This window comes from Mustela lutreola, chromosome 3, assembly GCF_030435805.1.
Source record: "Mustela lutreola isolate mMusLut2 chromosome 3, mMusLut2.pri, whole genome shotgun sequence".
NCBI lineage: Eukaryota > Metazoa > Chordata > Mammalia > Carnivora > Mustelidae > Mustela > Mustela lutreola.
In genome coordinates, this window is record NC_081292.1 from 189,365,797 (window position 1) to 189,387,924 (window position 22,128).

At 35.0% G+C, this 22,128-nt stretch overlaps 1 protein-coding gene and 1 long non-coding RNA gene across 2 annotated transcripts in view; one reads left to right on the plus strand and one right to left on the minus strand.

Annotated features, from left to right (window-relative positions):
• Nucleotides 1–34: 34 nt before the first annotated feature.
• LOC131827498 (uncharacterized) overlaps nt 35–22,128 on the plus strand; it is a 43,034-nt gene continuing 20,940 nt past the window's right edge. Inside the window, exons 1-2 of the long non-coding RNA XR_009352038.1 lie at nt 35–196; nt 316–383. This is a non-coding gene — a long non-coding RNA (uncharacterized LOC131827498). The remainder of the gene's footprint in view (nt 197–315; nt 384–22,128) is intronic.
• Nucleotides 4,406–4,912, minus strand: LOC131827496 (ubiquitin-like FUBI-ribosomal protein eS30 fusion protein). Its single transcript, XM_059168148.1, has one exon. The coding sequence runs from the start codon at nt 4,849–4,851 to the stop codon at nt 4,450–4,452; it is 402 nt and encodes a 133-aa protein (XP_059024131.1). The 5' UTR covers nt 4,852–4,912; the 3' UTR covers nt 4,406–4,449.

The window sequence follows — 22,128 nt, forward strand, 5'->3', positions numbered from 1 at the left end:
AGCACATTCACTGGTCCACTTGGTAGTCTCATGTTATGGAGCTGATGGTAGAGGCCCAACTCTCAGGGCTGGTAGCATCCTATCAAATTCAATGAGTCCTCCAAATCTTCTATTTTTAGGATCACATGAGGATTTTTACAAAAACATGTTGCCTGTGCTTTATCACTTTATCTCATTCTGATTCAACAATTTTTTGGTAATTGACCCCGGGAATATGGATTTCTTTAATAATCATAACTGTCCATAGCCCAACCTTAGTTCAGTAAGCACAGTTATATTATACTTCAATATTTTTGACCATCTGTCATGTTTAAGTCCCTATTCTAGGTGCTATGTGGTGATACAGAAAGGAGCAAGACTTGGCACCTGCTTTAAAGAGGAAGGTAAGTCATAAATAATTCACCACAATAAAAGTGAGAAATAAGAAGTGCTAAACAAAAGCACTAGCTCATGGGATCAGATTGATGATTAAACATGCACTGATTTTCGTGGGTAAAGCTGGAGGCAGTTCCCAAGAGAAGGTGAGTTATATTAGGTCTGTGGGATTGAGAGAGAATATGGCCTCAGGCTCAGGAATCAGACAAGTTTGGATTTGAATTTACAACTCCACCTTGATGTCTTCCCTTTGATGAGATTCAATTTCTCCTAAGAAAAATGGGACAAATGAGATAATGCATTGATTAATGCGTGTAAAGTCCTTAGGTTAATGCCTGGCGCATTGCAAACATTCAGTGAATGTAAGTGGATGGTGATGATGACAATGATAAGGAAAAAAAGAGAAAAATCACTTATTATGGCTTCAACTCATAAAGATTAATTCTTATTCCATCTTTGCCTTTAGTTTCAACAATTTCTTCTCCATCTGCAAACACGCACATACACACAAATACACACACACAGACATACACACACCTTATGGATATGCTAACTAAACAGTATGTTAGAGACTAGTTGTAATTATTTGAATAAATAGGGCAAGAAAGAGCACATAAATGAAAGAAAGCAGAAAATATAAAGGGTCAAGCCAAGGGGTTCTTGGCAGAAAGAGGATAGATGATAGGCCAATAAGAAGAAAGAAGAGAGAAACTTGAGATGATGCTGGAAAATAAAGCTCAGACCATGCAGTCCGTCAGAGATCAGATTAAGGATTTTGATCTTTCTCCTAAGAACAATGGTAAATTGCTGAAGTGTTTATGCAGATTACTTCCATGATCAGATTTACATTTGGGTAGTTTCTACAACCAACATGGGGCTTGAACTCACAACCCTCAGATCAAGAGTTGCATGCTTTACCGACTGAGCCAGTCAGGTGCCCCAGATTTGCATTTGGAATCTAATACTCTATCTGCATGAAGTGAGAACAGTTTAAAGGGTGCCAGAGTAGAGGCTTGACTGGGTACGAGACTATTTTCAGGGGTCCATTTGAGAGACGGTGGCAGCTTAAACTAGAGTGGGAATGATGGTGTAAGGAAGTGAAGATGATAGAGATACAGATACAGATATATTCTTATAAATAGATTTGGTGATTAAAAAAAGTGTTAAGGAAGATTCCCAAATTTATGATTATTGTAACTGGATAGATGGTGCTGCCTTTGTCTGAATTAGGAAAAAAAAAAAAAAAAAAAAAAAAAAAACGCTTTATTGCTTGACACAGGTAACTATAGGTTCAGTTTCATAGACGACCATTGAAACACTGTCCTAGGCAGTTCAATATGCCAGTTCAGTGCTAGGAAGATAAGTCTGAGTAGGAGATACAAATTTAAGGACAATCTATGTTCAGGTAGCAGTTCAAGTGATAGCCAGGAATGGAATCCCTGATGAGAAGTTAAGAATGACAGAGGTAGGAGACCCAAGAATGAGCCCAGTGGAAATCCCAGCACAGGTAGTGGATAATGAATTGATGGTGGAAATCACTCTGACCTGGAATCATTCTGACTGTTAGGAGTAACAGCTATTCAAGTGTAAGTCTGCAGAAAAAGGATCACTGGATCCACTGAAAGATGTGTTTTTTTCAGATAAGCTGAAAAAATAACCCATAAAATAATATGAGTTTATAATAATGATAAAAAGTGTTATAGAAATGATAACCATGTAATGTAATAGGAATAAGGCAAAGATGTGCTTTTGAGAGGAAAAGTTGATGTGCCAATGAAGACATGGCTGTTCTTTAATCCATACTCAGGGCCTTGAATATCTTATACATATTCAGAAATATAGCACTTGACTGGGTATTAACTCTGCCTATGATCAGAGGATAACTCAGTAAAGGAAAGAATTTTAAAGGTCAGTTTGGGCGGAATGTAGGAGAATTCTGAGCTAACTCTGGTAAATGGTTTTGACATCTTAACACTGAGGCATGAAAACATTGACTAGCTAGCACATAAAAGCCAGTCTGTATCTTCAATGTCATTCCTAAAGAAAAATTCTATATCTTTCTTTTCTTAGCTTTTCAGAAAATTTTGGGTAACATGAAGGCTAGAGATCATGACTAGAGCAGTTTATTAAAAAATATAATCATTTCAATTTACTGAAGTAAGCTGTCTGGAAGTAATAAATGGATATAGAAAATGCGAACAGCCCATGGCAGCAAATGAAAAATTCAGAAATAATATTATAATGGAGACTGCCTCTGTGAACACTGCAAAGATGGTTTTAAAGTGCGGTCATGAATTTATTTTTCAGATTTAAGAAACATTAGTCAGAAATACTAACATGTCAGATTTTATTTTAAAGATATCTCACCCATCTGGTGGGTATATACATGAGAAATCAAGAAGGTTTTTAACTTCTTTTTCTGTGTTTAACTTCAGTTATAAGATTTTTATTATAAATTGGACTCATTTCAATAATATCTACCAAGGGATCAATGAACTATAAATCTCAGGATAGGTTAGCATAACACAACCAAGAGTATAAAAAAAATCAAAGAGAAGGAGCCTTGATATGGAATTAAACAAACCAACCAGTCTTGCCATGTGAGTTCAAACTCTCAAAGTTACGTCAATGCACCCTACGGGGAAATTTTACCCAGCCTTTGGAAATTCCATTCTCTGTACTAATTAGCTAGGAGGGCATATTCAATACTAGATTATACTTTTCCTTTTTTGCGATCTACTTGGCCAATGGACAATTACTTTCCCCTGAAATTGCTTAATGTTTTGCTTGTTTATTTTTAGATATGGAATCTTATTTTCCTCTACTCTGGTCTTCGTTTGTTTATTTAAAGTAACATTAGCTCTACGTTATATAAAAGCCATAATTATTCCCTCTGGCTTATTTATTTTAAAACAGAACTACTTACTCTTCAAATGGTAGGTCAAAAAGTTTTTTCTTTGTACTAGAATATGCTGTTTGCAACAATTATACAATTATAAGATGATAATAAATAAGTTATTTGCAAATAATTGTACCATGTAGACACGGACACTTGGAAATTGTTACACAGTCCTTCTAGACCCTGTGAGTAACAGAAATTCAGTACTTAATTGTTCATTATCATGAACTTTTATTTTAACTCATTGTTATCAAAAGAAATTATTCTAAAATTTAAAAAAAGCATTAATAAGCAATTAAGTAAAGAGGTATAAATTTATATCCTACAATAAAAAGTCCGCTACAGCAAGAACATTTAAACCACTTTCAGTACACTTGAAAGGACCGCTCAGCATCTGTTTCCCACATATATTCCATCTACATGTAAATTAATTTCCCAGGTTTCTCACTGACTGGTGGTTGAATAGCTCCATATGCTTCCAGGTTTAAGGGGTGTAACAAGAAGCCAGGAGAGGGAGCAGCTCTAAGTACTTCCACCATCACCACCTTAGACTGGATTGGATCAGATATTCTCAGCTGCTGGTGTCAAGGGATGCTTCTGAGTGAGCATCTTGCGTCCTGTCTTGGAAGAAGGGTGTTATGTCTAGGCTGGAACATGTTAGGCAAAGTGAGATGGGCTAGTGCTGGTTACTTTTCATGTTTAATCAAGTGTTAAAATGCAAAGTCTGTTAATTAAAAATTAATTACATACACTATTCGTGAGTTTTTTTGTGTGTAATATTATTTTTTTACTTTTTAGAAAGAGCTTACAAAACTATGAATAAAATAAGGTCAATTTGCTTTTTAGCTTTTTTGCCTTTTTTTTTTTTTGAGAAAGAGAGAGAGAGAATGAGTACAAATAGGGGGAGGGGCAGAGGAAGAGAAAGAATCTGAAGCAGACTCCATGGGCAGCATGGAGCCCAAGGCAAAGCTAATCTCACAACCCTGAGATTCAAGACCTGAGCAGAAATCAAGAGTCAGAGGCTTAACTGACTAGGCCACACAGTCACCCCAAATTTACTCTTTAATAAGTAGTTTAGAAATCTATATATTTTAAAAGATTTTTTTTTTTTTTTTTTTTTTTTTTTTGAACTACGTAAGAGGCTTTATTGGGGGAGAGCCAGGATTACAATGGACTTAAGAGTTGGCATTGGGGCCCTTCTTCTTGCCAAAAGTGGGCACAACGTTGACAAAGCGCCGGTTGTACTGCATCCGCCGCTTGGCTCGGCCTGTCTTCTTCTTCTTTTTCTCCTGTTTGGCCACCTTGGGAGTCTGCCCTCTTACTTTCCCAGCACGGGCCAGAGAACCGTGGACTTTACCTCCAAGCATGCGGCCGGCTACTTCCAGGGTGGTCAGTGCCTCCACTCCACACTGACCTAGGGTAGCCTCATCCTCCAGGGGCGTGCCCGCCAGGAGCACGACTTGATCTTCAGGAGCGATGCCCTCCAGCGAGGCTACATGAGCCTTGATCTGGGCGACCGTCTCCTGGCCGGTCACCTCGAGGGTGTGTAGCTCCTGGGCGCGGACGAAGAGCTGCATGTCGGCGACTGAACCGCGGGCACCGCCGCCGCTCCTGCGAAGATGGAGTCGAGAAAGAGCTTAAAAGATTTTTATTACCCCACTTTACTGTCTAAAGGTCCAAGATTGGATGGTAAATTACACAGTTGCCTCTTCCTTCCTCATCTTAGCCACATTAATCTAGAATTTTCCCATGTCGTGGACTTTATACATGCTGCTCCCTGAACCTGAAAAACCATCCCTCCAAAATCCATTACTTTGGAGCACATTGTTCCTTTAGGGAAACTTCTCTGAATTTCTAGACTATGTTAGGTCTTAAAGGAGAGAGCTTCTTTTTATAGCACTGGATTTTTTCTTCTTTAAAACTTTGGTCACAGCTTAAATTGGATATCAATTAGTGTTTTTATTTTATTTTCTATCTTACTCATTAGTGTAAATCCAGAGCCTAGCACAATGCCATCACATATTAAATAAATGAATTTACTTAACTAAATAAAATAAAATAAAATAAATGGTGAAAAAGTGCCTGGATAGAAGATGCAAAATGGGGGTTAAGAAAGTGTTTTAAGATCAAGTATGCATGTATTTAAATATATATATATATAGCCAGTAGAGAGGAAAAGATTGAAGACACAAGGAAGAGCAGAGCTCCTGATAAACCAAAAGTTTGGGTTGACACTAGCAATGCAACACATTTTCCATTAGAAACAAGAGAGGAGAAGAAAAATTAAATTGCATGTGTAAGAATCTTGCTACGTTATGGCAGGAATTTGTAAGAGTATTTAATAATAAATTCTATAAATTTTTTTTTTCTGGAAAAAAAAAAAAAGGAAGGAAGGGAGAGAAGATGAAGGAGCGTGGAGAAGATTTGAGGTAGCTCTGGTAGGGATTGGAGAAGAACTCTGATTGTAAAAATGAGAATGAATGATGGGGAGCATCCCAGAACTCAACTGAATAGAAGACTGAATTGGTTGTGGAAGACTTACCTCCTTGGTCATTAGATATTTTCCAGTACCTCTCGGTAGCTTAGGGCAGGAATAGAGACGAACGATTGGCTGACCCCAAGGTTGAAGTTTTACTACATTGACAGGGAATTGCACATGCTGACAATCATACAAGATCTGTCATCTTTTACAACACTTTTTTCAAAACCATTGCATTTGCTTACTCTCTTACTCCACGGGAATCTCTTCTCAACTGTCATTTTATCGGAGTTCTTCCCTGATGATTCCATTCAAAATATTACTTCAGTTTTTATTTTTATATATTTAATGTATTTTGTTTTCCTTTTAGTTCTTGCCATTATGTGGTTTAATATTATATAATTTATTCCTTCCTTCTTTCCTTACTTTTTTGTATTTCTCTCTCCTCTTCAAAATTTTACTATATGAGAGTAGGAACATTTAAAAATTGTTAGACCCCAGCTCTAACTATACCCAGAATATAATAGGAACTTACTCAATATTCAAATTCATTCATAATTTAAATAATTATGTCAAAGACTGAGCACAAAGAACTTTATAGAGAGAAATTGGGGGGGAGGTAAGATAAGGATATAAAAAGTGTTAAGTTGGGGCACCTGAAAGGCTCAGTCACTTAAGCATCTGCCTTCAGCTCAGGTCATGATCCCAGGGTACCGGGTTTGAGCCCCACATCAGTCATCCTCCTCACAGGAAACCTGCTTCTTGATCTCTTCCCTGCTTGAACTCTTGCTATTGTTCTTTCTCAAATAAATAAATAAATAAAATGTTTAAAAAGTGATGTTTATTTTCAACTTTTTGAGGAACCTCCATGCTGTTTTCCAGAGTGGCTGCACCAGCTTGCATTCCCACCAATGGTGTAGGAGGGTTTCCCTTTATCCACCTCCACGCCAGCATCTGTCCTTTCCTGACTTGTTAATTTTAGCCACTGTGACTGGCATGAGGTGGTATCTCGTGGTTTTGATCTGTATTTCCCTGATGCCAAGTGATATTGGAGCACTTTTTCATGTGTCTGTTGACCATCTGGTGTCTGTTGATCATCTGGATCTCTTCTTTGCAGAAATGTCTGTTCATGTCTTCTGCCCATTTCTTGATTGGATTCTTTGTTCTTTGGGTGTTGAGTTTGATAAGTTCTTTACAGATTTTGGATACCAACCCTTTATCTGATATGTTGTTTGCAAATATCTTTTCCCATTCTGTCAGTTGTCTTTTGGTTTTATTGACTGTGTCCTTTGCTGTGCAAAAGCTTTTGATCTTGATGAAGTCCCAATAGTTTAGTTTTGCCTTTGCTTCCCTTGCCTTTGTTGATGTTTCTAGAAGAAGTTGCTGTGGCTGAGGTCGAAGAGGTTGCTGCCTATGTTCTCCTTGAGGATTTTGATGGATTCCTTTCTCACATTGAGGTCTTTCATCCATTTGGAGTCTATTTTTGTGTGTGGTGTAAGAAAGTGGTCCAGTTTCATTTTTCTGCATGTGGCTGTCCAATTTTCCCAAAACCATTTGTTGAAGAGACTGTCTTTTATCCATTGGACATTTTTTCCTGTCTTGTCAAAAATTAGTTGACCATAGAGTTGAGGGTCCATTTCTGGGCTCTCTATTCTGTTCTACTGATCTATGTGTCTGCTTTTGTGCCAGTACCATACTGATGATGACAGCTTTGTAATACAGCTTGAAGTTTGGAATTGTGATGTCACCAACTTTGGCTTTTTTTTTTCAACATTCCTCTGGCTATATGATGTCTTTTCTGGTTCCATATAAATTTTAGGATTATTTGTTCTATTTCTTTGAAAAAATGGATGGTATTTTTATAGGGATTGCATTAAACATGTAGATTGCTTCAGCTAACATAGACATTTTCACAATATTTGTTCTTCAAATCCATGAGCATGGGATGTTTTTCCATTTTTTTTTTGTTTTCCTCAATTTCTTTCATGAGCACTTTATAGTTTTCTGAGTACAGATTCTTTGGCTCTTTGGTTAGGTTTATTCCTAGGTATCTTATGGTTTTGGATGCAATTGTAAATGGGATTGACTCCTTAATTTCTCTTTCTTCTCTCTTGTTGTTGGTGTATAGAAATGCAAATAATTTCTGTGCATTGATTTTATATCTTGATACTTTACTGAATTCCTGTACAAGTTCTAGCAGTTTTGGAGTGGAGTCTTGGATTTTCCACATAAAGTATCATATCATCTGCAAAGAGTGATAGTTTGACTTCTTCACCGATTTGGATACCTTTAATTTCTTTTTGTTGTCTGATTGCCGAAGCTAGGACTTCTAGTACTTTATTGAATAGCAGTGGTGATAATAGACATCCCTGCCATGTTCCTGACCTTAGTGGAAAAGCTCTCAGATTTTTTTCCATTGAGAATGATATTTGCTGTGTGTTTTTCATAGATGGCTTTGATGATATTGAGGTATGTACCCTCTATCCCTACCCTTTGAAAAGTTTTGATCAAGAAAGGATGCTGTAGGGGCGCCTGAGTGGCTCAGTGGATTAAGCCGCTGCCTTCGGCTCAGGTCATGATCTCAGGGTCCTGGGATCGAGTCCCGCATCAGGCTTTCTGCTCAGCAGGGAGCCTGCTTCCCTCTCTCTCTCTCTCTGGCTGCCTCTCTGTCTACTTGTGATTTCTCTCTGTCAAATAAATAAATCTTAAAAAAAAAAAAAAGAAAGAAAGAAAGAAAGGATGCTGTACTTTGTCAAATGCTTTTTCAGTATGTATTGAAAATATTATATGGTTCTTGTTCTTTCTTTTATTAATGTATTATATCATTGATTGATTTGTGGATATTGAGCCAACCTTGCAGCCTTGGGATAAATCCCAATTCGTCATAGTGAATAATCCTTTTAAAGTCCTGTTGGATCCTATTGGCTGTATGTTGGTGAGAATTTTTGCATTTGTTTTCATCAAGGATATTGGTCGGTAATTCTCCTTGTTGATGGGGTCTTTGGTTTGTACTTAAGGTAATGCTGGCCTCATAAAATGAGTTTGGAAGTTTTCTTTCCATTTCTATTTTTTGGAACAGTTTCCGGAGAATAGGAATTAATTCTTCTTTAAATGCTTAGTAGAATTCTCCTCGGAAGCCATCTGGCCCTGGCTCTTGTTTCTTGGGAGATTTTTGAAGACAGCTTCAATCTCCTTACTGGTGATGGGTCTGTTCAGGTTTTCTATTTCATCCTGGTTCAGTTGTGGTAGTTTATATGTCTCTAGGAATGCATCCATTTCTTAGAGATTGTCAAATGTGTTGGTGTATAGTTGCTCATAATATGTTCTTATAATTGTTTGTATGTCTTTGGTGTTGGTTGTGATCTCTCCTCTGTCATTCATGATTTTATTTATTTGGGTCCTTTCTCTTTTCTTTTTGATAAGTCTGGCCAGGTGTTTGTCAATCTTATTAATTCTTTCAAAGACCCAGCTCCTAGTTTCATTGATTTGTTCTATTTTTGTTTTGTTTTGTTTTTTGTTTTTTGTTTGTTTCTATTTCATTGATTTTTGCTCTAATCTTTATGATTTCTATTCTCCTGCTGGGTTTAGACTTTTTTTGTTCTTTCTCCAGCTCCTTTAGGTGTAGGTTTAGGTTGTGTATTTCAGACCTTTCTTTTTTCTTGAGAAAGGCTTGTATCGCTATATATTTTCCTCTCAGGACTGCCTTTCCTGTGTCCCACAGATTTTGAATAGTTGTGTTTTCATTATCATTTGTTTCCATGAATTTTTTCAATTCTTCTTTAATTTCCTGGTTAACCCATTCTTTCTTTAGTAGGATGCTCTGTAGTCTCCATGTATTTGAGTTCTTTCCAAGTTGTCTGTTGTGATTGAGTTCTAGCTTCAGAGAATTGTGGCCTGAAAACATGCAGGGAATGATCCCAATATTTTGGTACAAGTTGAGACCTGATTTGTGACCCAGGATATGATCTATTCTGAAGAATGTTCCATGTGCACTAGAGAAGAATGTGTATTTTGTTGCTTCAGGATGGAATGTTCTGAATATATCTATGATGTCCATCTGGTTCAGTGTGTCATTTAAGGCCTTCATTTCCTTACTGAACTTTTACTTGGATGTTCTGTCCATTCCAGTGAGGAGGGTGTTAAAGTCCCCTACTATTATTGTATTATTTTCAATGTGTTTCTTTGATTTTTTTATTAATTAGTTTATGTAGTTGGCCGCTCCCATGTTAGGGGCATAAATATTAAAAAAAATTGTTAGATCTTATTTTTTAGTATGACATAGTGTTCTTCTTCATCTCTTAGTCTAGTCTTTGACTTAAAATCTAATTTATCTGATAAAGGACTGCCACCCCAGCTTTCTTTTGATGTCCATTAGCATGGTAAATTGTTTTCCACCCTCTCACTTTAAATCTGGAGGTGTCTTTTGGTCTAAAATGAGTTTCTTATAGATAGCATATTGATGGGTTTTGGTTTTTTATCCATTCTGATACCCTGTATCTTTTGATTGGGGCATTTAGCCCATTAACATTCAGGGTAACTATTGAGAGATATGAATTTAGTGTCATTGTGTTGCCTGTAAGGTGACTATTACTGTATATTATCTCTGTTCCTTTTCAGTCTACTACTTTTAGACTCTCTCTTTGCTTAGAGGACCCCTTTCAATATTTCCTGTAGAGCTGGTTTGGTGTTTACAAGTTCTTTGAGTTTTTGTTTGTCCTAGAAGCTTTTTATCTTTTCTTCTATTTTCAGTGATAACCTAGCTGATTATAGTATTCTTGGCTGCATGTTTTTCTCATTTAGTGTTCTGAATATATTATGCCAGTTCTTTCTGTCCTGCCAGGTCTCTGTGGATAAGTCTGCTGCCAGTTTAATATTTTTACCATTGTATGTTACAGACTTCTTGTTTCGGGCTGCTTTCAGGATTTTCTCTTTGTCACTAAGACTTGTAAGTTTTACTATTAGATGATAGGGTGTGGACCTATTCTTATTGATGTTGAGGGAGATTCTCTGCACCTCCTGGATTTTGAAGCTTGTTCCCTTTCCATATTAGGGAAATTCTCTATAATAATTTGCTCCAATATACCTTCTGCCCCACTCTCTCTTTCTTCTTCTTCTGGAATCCCAATTATTCTAATGTTGTTTCATCTTATGGTATCACTTATCTCTTGAATTCTCCCCTTGTGGTCCAGTAGTTGTTTGTCTCTCTTTTGCTTGGTCTTTATGCTCCTTCATTTGGTCTTCTATATCACTAATTTTCTCTTCTGCTTCATTTATCCTAGCAGTAAGAGCCTCCATTTTTTATTGAACCTCATTAATAGCTTTTTTTATTTCAGCTTGGTTAGATTTTAGTTTTTTTATTTCTCCAGAAAGGGCTTTTATTTCTCCAGACAGGGTTTCTCTAATATTTCCCATGCCTTTTTTGAACCCAGCTAGCACCTTGAGAATCATCATTCTGAACTCTGGATCTGACATATTACCAACATCCATATTGATTAGGTCCCTAGCCTTCGGTACTGCCTCTTGTTCCTTTTTTTTTTTTGTTTTGTTTTTTGTTTTGTTTTTTTTTTTTTTGGTGGTGAGTTTTTCCACCTAGTCATTTTATGTAGATAAGAATATATGAACAAGAGAATAAAATACTTTCAGAAAGTGGTCGATTTTCTGTTTCTAGAATTGCTGCTCTTCTTCTCTTCGATCTCCTGTTGGATTTGTAGGCATTTGGAATGTTTTGATAACTATCTAGCTGAACTCCTACTGCCTGATGTCATCTCAGCCTGCTATTCCTCTGCCACCTTGACTCCTCTTTCCTCAAATAACATTTTAAAATTTCTTCCATAAAGACCAATTTGAAAGGATTCATACAGTAATAGAGACATTGTGGAAGCTGTTTTTAGTTAGTGGTTCATTATATTCATGGTTTTGTAAACCAGGTAATCATAACTCTAGATAGACTACTATTCCTTTTGGGGACATGGAATCAAGAGTTAGGGACAGCTCTCAAATGTTAGGGATAAATGAAAGCCACAAGTGTTACACTCAAAAAAAAGGGGGGAAAGTTCAGAAATGTAGATATGTAGATATGTATTCTCCATAAGAATAAGTCAACTAAAATCTAGGGATGCCTTCTGTTGGAAAGTAATAAACATGGAGATCCATTGGACAAAACCAGGAGTCCAGAGACACAATGTGCATCAGGTACCAGTACTTCATTCTTTTTAGGGCTGAATAATATTCTATTTTACAGATATACCACATTTGTTTATCCATCTTTCAGCTGATAGACATTTGAGTTGTTTTCATTTCTGGCTATTATGAATAATTGTTATGAACATTCATTTATACATTTTTGTGTGTTCTTAGAATTTTATTTCTCTTTCATAATGATTCATTATATTTTCCAAGTAATTTCTGCATTTTAAAGTATTGCAAAGCAGAAGCAAGGAACTACATTTCCCAAAATCTCTCTTCATTTGATTCCTAGTTAGAATATGCCCATGAGAGACTCCTTAGTGATATTTGAAAGGTCAAAGAGAAGGAAAGGTCATTATTTTACAGAGGCAGTTGACACCAGACACCTGAGGTAAATGTATTTTTGAGCCAGCTGGATCTTCATTTCCTTCAGCTCAAAATAATCCACAGGTCAAAGTGGCATATTCTGTTCCCTCTTGATATAAACCCATACATGCCTAAAAGAGGTCCAAGGAAAACAATACCATATAGAAAGGAAGCTATGACTCCATTTCCATTTTTAGTTATATCATAAAGCTTTTAAAAAAATTGAAAAAGGAATGAAAAGTAATGGAAATTAAATCCAAATTCACATTCAAAATCACTCCAGCTGCATAATGAGTGATAATCAATAATCATGTTCTCCCACTGTGTTTATCCATTTCACCACAACTTGCTAATCGAGAGGGATTGCACTCTGTTAAAAATATTTGGGTCTTGATATTCAGTCAGACATGAGAATCTTCTCACTACAGGAAAAAAAAAAAAAAGTAATGGAGACTCTGGGGCATATTGGGAAATAAAAGGAAGCTATTAAGTTGGTAATTTTATGCAGGAAGAAATCAAAGCACCAGAAGAGAAAGAATAAGAAAAGGGTAAGTCTTTCAGGAAGTGCCAAGCTGTCTCCTGTGATCTTTTTACATAACAAATACAACTTTTTTACTTAATCAACAATGTAGAGAGTAAGTATTAGGATGACTCTACATGAGCTGAACATAGTAGAAAATATTGTTGGAGAGAAAATGAGAGAACTTGCTGATAATACAGTACTTGCAAAACAAGCTTGTGCTATTTCCCTCTTGACACTGTGTCTGTTGTCTACCAGGGCAATCATATCCAACAGTAATTGTCTAACAATTGTTCCGTACTGAGAAAATACTTCTGATTACAGACATTAACACGTTTAGGCATTAAACCTCCTCACTGTAATTACCCTTGAGCTTATTTTCACAAATGAATTAATATGCTGATCACTTGGACTAATACAACCAGCAAAAGGGTGATGAATTGCTTCCAAATCAGATAAAATGAAGCATGACATCATTTAATTAATTTCATGGAAGTGGGGGGTTGAGGCAGAAAGAAAACATTTCCACTGGGGCTATTTTGCCAGAATGGGGTGTGAAGTCTGGGCAGGAAGAAGGGAAAAATAGGTGAGACGTGGTATTACTGAAAGCTTCTTTGTTTTTGAGTAAGTGGGTTTGCATACTCCCTCTTACCACTTGACACAGTGATACTTTTGTAGCCAAGTGCCCAGAGCAGGGCAATTGAGTGCCCCAGTGGAACGACTTAGAAGGCAAAATGTGTGTGTTTCTCCATTCTAATGCTGAAGATAATTTGCCTTCCTGAGTGAGTAGCTTGAACTAAAAGGATACAAATATCAAAAACTTGATTTTTGATAAAAAATAAATAACATAAAAAATAAAAAATAAATAAAAATAAAACAAGCAAACAGAAAGCAAAGACAGATGGGGGACACCTGGGTGACTCAGTTAGTTAAGTGTCTGCCTTCACCTCAGGTCATGATCTCAGGGTCCTGGGATTAAGACCCCGTGTCAGGTTTCCTGCCCAGCGGGGAGTCTGCTTCTCCCTCTCTCTTTGATCCTACTCGTCCTGCCTGTGCTCTCTCTATGTTGGTCTCAAATAAATTGATAAAATCTTTATCTGAAAAAAAAAAAAAAAGCAGCAAAGACACGTAGAAAAAGATGTGCTAACAGTTGTGATTAGGGCATAAAATAAATTCTCCTTCCTCATAACCAACAAGTAAGGAATAGTGGGAAGGAACAATGTGGCCGGGTGAACAGGTAGTGAATGTTCCTGATGTGGGTCCAGAGGTGACTCACTTGCATGACTGTGAGGATAGTAATCCATCTTCCTGACTATATCCATGTTGTTCAGTCACAAAAAAAAAAAAAAAAAAAAAAAAAAAGCTTTAGAAAAGCTACTGGCAAATCAATAGTCCTTTATTTAGATCATGGTTTGATTTCTTCCACTATCTCCTACCCATTCCTGTCTTTGAAGAAGCTAGAATCACCTCGCTAGGGATTTTTAAAGAAAACATGTTTGATTTAAGGTGGTTTCCTTCAAACTTTATGTGAAGCTATTTTTGAGATGCAGAACTGGGGTATACCTATTAAAAATTCCATTGATAATAAGACAAATTAAAAACTTGAGATGTTTGAGTTACCACTTTACATTCTTTTTATAGAAAAAATCATAGTTATGTTTTAAATCACATAATAGTAAATAAAGGCTTAAGGTTTTTTTAGTCATTGGTTTTCCATTTTTGAGTAACAGTGCATAACTTTGCAAACAACGGGCTCTAAGCAATGCTTGTTAATTAAATTTATATATATGAGAATACAAACTCAGTAATCCTACAATCTGATTTGGATCTCAGTTACGTACTGTGTGACTTTAGGCAAACTGTTTCAAGTCTGCATTTTCTTAACTATGAAATGAGCTCAATCGCACATATAGGCTTGGATAAAGATTTGATGTAGGAAACATATAAAGTAGCTTGCATTCAATAACTATTGATTTTTTTTCTTTTCATCAATTGTTGAAATTGCCAACATTTATTGTTAGCATGATTCTATTAATTCAACATGTTGATCTCACATCCATTCAAAGCACAGCCACACCTATACCAAATATACTTCCCTCCTTAACATCTCTATGTTGCTCCTATTCTTACCCATCTTCAAACGTTTTTTTATAAACAGTGAGGACAATCATCTTAAAATATAAATTGGGTTTGTCGTATTCTGTACTTTAATGCCCTTCAGTTACCTGAATTTATACTTCAAATGAAACCCAAACTTCTTTCCATTCCTATGTTCTTTGACTCCTACTTTCCCAGTTCATCCCTATTGCTCTGTAGCTAAGTCCTTCTATTTAAATATTAAAGAAAACATAAACATCAAGAGTCTAAATAATGAGCACAGAGTGGGAAAGTTTTAGTGTCCAATAAGGAGCCCAATTTAGCAGAGTCTTAGCTCTGGAAGAGGAGGTTGGAGAAAGAGTAGATTTTGTAAAGCCAAAAAGAAAAACAAAAGAGGGAACTGTTCAAGACTAAGTGAGAAGCCTCTGGAAATACAGGATGGACTGTTGGTGTAGCCTTGCTTGTCTGCTGAATGCTGTGGGCTGTGTAGTTTATGCTAAGCATGTGGACAGTCTGCCTGGATGGTGGGGTCCAGCTGCTTCCACTATGATTTCACCATGTCAGAGTCAGGATGATGGTATCTAGGCAAGTCCACTCCATATCTCCCAGGCCGGGCGGCCAGGTCTGCATTGGTCCCAGCCATACTGGTCTTCTTTCATTTCTGGAATACACATGCCTGGCTTGAGGTTTTTGAAGATGCTCTTCCTTCTTCTTGAAACATTCTTCTACACTTCATCTATCTCTCTACTTCTCTTCCTTTGGAGCTCACCTAAAATTCTACCTCCTCCAAGAGATCTTTCCTGACCACCACTTTATCTCCTCATATCATTCTTTACCTCAGCTCATTTTTCTTCATTGCACTTAGAATAATGTGGAACCATTCTACTTCTTTACTTATGTATATATGTGCCACTCGTGCATGCAGGCATACATCTATGCCTCTATTTGTCTATCTATTTATTTGCTAGTCTCTATCCTATTAGGCTTTAAACTGCATTTGCAGAGCAAGCTACAGAAGAGAAATAGGATTGTTTTTCACCTCATTTTCTTTAATTCAACAGGCAAAAGGGAAGCTATGATGACTGAATGAGTGTCAAAAAATCTAGTTATAGTTAATTCATAGGTATTACATAGAGATACCACTCACATTCTTTGGGTTATTAACAGTGGATCAAAATGAATATTCCTTTAGTAAAAAGCCTAAAACTTCATTTCTGTATGTGTAGTGTTAATATTCATATATTTGTATGCAGTCAGCCTTTGGAGCAAGCAAATGTCCTCTAACTGCAATTTCAGACTGGTCAAGGTAACAGACCTTTTTCATTAAGTACTTCCAAATTTCTAATCTATCCATGAACGTGAAAAATCTGTGCTAATTAAAGCCTGTCATATAGGCCAATAGTGCAGAGAGGACCTGGGAGGTTCCTAAAATTTAAAGGAGCAGCTTCTGTATTAAACATAACTAGGATTTTCTGCACCATAATGCAAGATGTGGTTTCATTCTGGTTTTGTTACCTGATTTATGAGCCACTGTTAAAATGCTCAGTGGGATTTTCACCTTGTAAAATGTTGATCAATTTTTGTAGCTAGAAAAAGGAAAACTGCTCAATGTAGAGAACATTTGCTAGAACAAATTTAGTGGGTAAAATTCCCACTTCTTTTACATCATCCTGTCATGTGTCCCAAGGATTTCAAACTCAAATGTCTTCAGAGGTTTGGCAGAGTGATTTTATTTCTTATTGGCAGCTGGGCTGTACAAAATGGAGACTTCTCAGCTAGCTAGGGGTAGTCACTGTCAGTTCCAGAAAATTCTTGCTATGCAAAAACAAATCCATGAATGCAGTTTTGCCCAATTTTTTAATTTTTCAAGAGAAGTTAGATATCAAAATTTTTCAAAAATTATGTATATAATAGAAAACATACAAATTTTGTTTATTTATTTATTTATTTATTATATAATGAGAGCAATTAATGGAAAAGTTCTGAAACATGACATGAACCAACAACAGAGGTCTGTGGGTTAAGCATTCTCTTCCAATTTGTGGCTTCTGTACTAAATCATGCTTTTATTCTTCAGAGCAACACTATTCATTAGAAATGTAACATAGAGCCACGTATGTAATTTTAAGTTTTCTAGTAGCCACGTTAAAAGGAATAAAATGAATCAGGTAAATGTAATGTAAACAATGTATTTTACTTAACTTAATATATCTGAAGTATTGTACTTTGACTACATATTCGATATAAAAATTATAGATAGTATATTTTACATTCCTTTTACTATACTATATCCTTGAAATGTGGAGTGCACTTTACACTCACAGTGCATCTCAATGTGTAACAATCAACAAAGTCATTCAACAAGTTATGCTGTGCTCACCGTAAGTGTTGCTACCATATCTGTTTCATTTTTAATGGCCACATAATATTCATGACATTCACAAACCATAAGTTATTTATCCAGTTCTTGAATGTTAGACATTTAGGTTGTTCCTATTTTTCATTAAAATGAACCATATCATGATTAATATTCTTATACAGAGTTTTTCTGAAGAAAATTTCCAGAAATTTAATTTCTGAGTTGAAGTGGCCAAAACAATAAATAAATAAATAAATAAATAAATGAAAGGTCAAAGTTTGTGCCAGTGCCAATGTACATCCTGATTTATATTTTATGTGAAAATCCCTTTCCTTAATCTGACCATAACTTTTTTTAGCATTACTGATCTCATAGGGAAAAAAATGATGCCTCATCATTTTAATTTTTATTTACTTTGCTATACTGTTTGAATATTTTCATGTTTATTAGCCAAATGATTTTTTTCTTGTCAAGATGGCATCATTATTTTCATTTTGATGCATTTCTTTTAAAAACAGCAATACTACATAAAATAGAGCTGGAAACACAAGAAGTGGATAGGTTAAATGCAAATTTATGAAGTTAAATATGATTGAAAAATGTCCTTTTGCTCATTTTTAAATCTTGTATTGATCTTTACACTGTTGTTTTGTCAGAAATATTTGCATATTAAATTATAAAACTTTAACTTACCATATATATTGCAAATCATAATTTCCAGTTTAATTTTTTTATCTCTTTTTTTCACTGCATGAAAGTTTTCTTTTTTTTTTTTTCACGTTATTGGATCACTTTACTCAGTCATTTTTATTATAGTTTCCTTGTCTGGTTTATGGATAGAATTTATGCAAGATTATTTAAAAGCAAGATTATTTAAATTTATTTTTTAAAATAAATATTTTAGTAGTGCCTGGGTGGCTCAATCAGTTGACCAACTGACTGTTGATTTAGGCTCAGGTCATGATCTCAAGGTTGTCAGATCAGCCCTGCATTGGGTCCTGTGCTGGGCAAGGGGCCAGCTTCGGATTGTTTCCTTCTGACCCTCCCCCCACACTTGAGCTCACTCTTGCTCAAATAAATAGATAAATAAAATCTTTAAAAAATAAAAATTTCATTTATATAAAATCATTTATGTCTCTAGTTGATTATTAATGTATCATCATTAGCCACTAGTAATGTTTAGGGATTGCAAAGTTGGTTTTCATTTGCAGACAACAACTAAGATTCATAGAGCTTTTTGATATCAGAGTCAATGGTCAGCATTTTTCTAAAAACAACTTCACTGCACTGTTTTCTAGGTTAGCATAGTAGGTCAAAATTTAAGAAAAATATTAAGAAAAAGTTTCCATTTCAATGATGGGTCCTACATAGCATCTGTATCTCTTTCACCTTCTCTTGGAAATTACCCACTTTTCAAAAATAATGAAAAGTCGAAACACAAATTTCATCTTTGTTGGAGTTAGGGGAAACCAATAGGTGGAAATTGTATTATAACAGTTGAAAATTAAGTAGTGAGCAAAAACAGAGAGGAGATAGCCATGAATGCAAACACCTTTTCAAATCTTAGAATTGCAATTCTCTAAAGTAAAATGCATATACCAAAGTGAAAAGTAGAAAATTCTATTTGGAGAAGGAACTAGATGTATGGGGGTGATTTATGGAACTTCTTTATTATCAGTTTGGTTCTGAAAAGCAGAAAAAAATGAGTTGAACAAAGGGGTGTTTTGTTTTGTTTTGTTTTGTTTTGTTTTTAAAGGCTAAAGTTTCAGGCAATAACCAAGCTTATATTAGAAGTTGGGGAAGTAGGGAAGGTGTTTTAGTGAAGTTGGAAAGGTGTTTGCTTTTCACTACTGCTAATGAGAAGAAAAAATGAAGCTAACTCATAAAAATTTCTTGTTAGCCAAAAACACAGTTCTAGGTTGTTCACTACAGTAGCCTTCTGCAAATAGCTGGTCCAGGAAAATTCACCTTACTGAAAGATGAGTTGGAGGGATCAATGTAGGGTCAATACAAACATGCTGTCAAAAAAGCTATCAAATTACTCAGAAGAAAAGTTTGCCATAAGTCAGATGAAACATATTGCATTTTCTCATGAATTAAAAACTTAAGTAATTACCTCTGTAAAACAAGAGTGTAAAGTATATATACAAAGATTCAAACAATAGATGGTGAGAAAACAGAAGGAACTAAAATATAGGGTAGCAGAAATCAAGACATGAAGAAATAAATGAAAACTTTACACACACAAACATCACAGCAAACTGGAAAAATTACGAGACTATAGAAAGCATAGTAAGGGACATAGAGGAAAAGAATGATTAATTAAAAATGAACAGAGATAATTTTAAAGAACTAGACAGAAAAATATAGATATGGAGTAAAACAAATGAGATCCAATATATGTATAGAATTTCCAAAGTACGAAACTGGCTGCATAGAATAAGGAATAAAATTAAAAAATGAGAAATGTTTACAGAAATAAAAGTAATACATTTTAAATGTGCAGATTAAAAAGGCATATTATGCCTCAGGAAATTAAAAATAATTTTCAACATCTAAGATAAATAAAGAATTGGTTTCTATAGTCAAGGTGAAAGATCAATTCATTTATTTATGAAAAATAAATCAAGCTGAGCTTAGACTTTTCCACAGCATTCAAAGTTGGAAAGCAGTAGAATAAAACTTTTGATACCACAAGAAAAAGTAAAAAATAAAAAAACTATGCTAGAATATTATGTTAAGTCAAATATCATTCAAACATGGAAGGAACATCAGCACTTTTAAAACTGTAAGAGTTCAGGAATATCTTGTCCATGAGGTTTTTGGTAAAATGACTAAAAGATCATTCAAAATCAATTGTAAAAGTAAGCAGTAACAAAGTAAGTATAACAAAGTAAAAAAGCAAGTGTAACAAAGTAAGCACTAGTAGACCAAAAAAAAAAAAAAAAAAGATTTTTTTTTAAAATTTTATTTTATTTCTTTGCTGAAGAGAGGTTGTCCCAGAATACAGGAGCCAGGCTGAAAGTGTTCCCAAATATTGAGCAATATGACCATGAAAAGAAATAAAAACAGTAATGAGTTATAATAATCTGAATAAAATAAGAATCCACGAGCCCATTCTGATAGTAAATACTATGTAAATAATAGGAAACTATTCCTTATAGTGCAATGCTTACCACGCTTAATCCATGATAAATCTAGTAGAGAAAAATACAACTAACAACATATGACCTAAGTAAAATAAGGTGTATCTAATGGATACTCCTTAGTTACCAATGTTTATCTGATGGATGTACATCATACTTTAAATGCTAAAAAGAGAGACTACATTTTATTCCCATGAGTCCCCAAACTGACTGTATGTTACTACCCCAAAACTTCTATGTATTCTCCAAATGTAGAAATTGTATATTACCAGATTTCAAAGCTATGAAATGAAAAATTAGTAAAAATTCCGATAACAAAAGACTATATTGCAGAGGTCAGAAGGTAATGAGTTAAACTAAAAAGCAAAAATGCTAGAAAAGAATAATTATAATAATAATAAATACACGTGGGGATACACTCATTGTAATGCTCAAAACAAATTTACTTATATTTAGAAATACTTAATGTGCTTATATTAACAGATGAGAATAAATATTAATAAAGAAGTTAAATTGCCCAATCAAAAAGTTTGGGACAAAACCAAGAAGATAAAAGAGAAAATGAGAGTGAAGATATAAAAAGATGCTTAGTATTACACATAGTGACATTCATTTAGATTAAAATAACGCTGTTATACAACTTCTAGCTAACCAAATTAGACATGCCTGGAAGTTTAATAACTGTGTTGGCAAGGTATTCAGAGACTGGCACTCTCTTACTTGCTGGTGATGGTATAAATGAGTATGAACTTATGGGAATGTGCCTTGACTGATGCCAGCACACATTATTAACCCATCTCCTTTTATAGAGCAATTCCACCCCTAGGTGTTTGTCTCAGGAGTACACTGCATGGTTGAGAAAGACTCCTAAGAGGTTGTTTGTTGAAGTATTGTTTGTGATGTAAAACAGCAGAAACAACCTCAAGGTCTATCAATAAAGAACTGGCTAAGCAAAATATGTGGGATCTGTCTATGCAGTGGACTACTACACAACCAACTAAATGAACAAGAAAGCTCTTTTTGTAGTGATATGGACCAATACCCACTTTCTGTATTGTGGACTATAAAAAACAGTATGTAGAATGGAGGTAAACAAAATCTACCTTTTGCTAAAAAATTTAAAAAGTTTATATTTTTGTTTTATCGACATAAAGAATATTTCTAACGTTAAAGAATATTTCTAATGTTAATGATTGTGGTCTCCATGGAGAGGATTTCTGTAAATATATGGTGCATATTCTTTTATAGTCATTTAATTTGTACTGAATAAAAATAAATAAGATCATGGTTATATTTAAAAGAATGGAAAACAACAAAAGTGTTGAAGAAAATATATTGGTTTATTGTATCTTATGTGAAGGCAGTAGAATGTTTTCTCTAGCACCTGGGAAATGCACTAAAAGCAATAGAGTTAATTAAAGTGCCCTCTATATGTTAAAAAAGTGAGTAAACAAGCCTGGTGGGCCCATTTTCCTTTAAAACTCCATTATTATGCACTTGAATAAATGTTAATTAATCCCTTAGAATAGGGTTAATCCCTCAAATGTCACCACCTATATGTTACCACTACCAGTTTATACAGTATTTTAGTGTGTTAATTAAAAGTATATTTTATGATGCACTAATGGCTTCTTTTCTAGTTGAAATGCATTTTCATCACTGCTCATCATATTTGGTATGAATTGTTCTTCTTAATTCATA

Bases quoted from the DNA above. Each gene is read 5' to 3' on its own strand.
- LOC131827496 (XM_059168148.1), bottom strand. From the start codon at position 4,851: ATGCAGCTCTTCGTCCGCGCCCAGGAGCTACACACCCTCGAGGTGACC.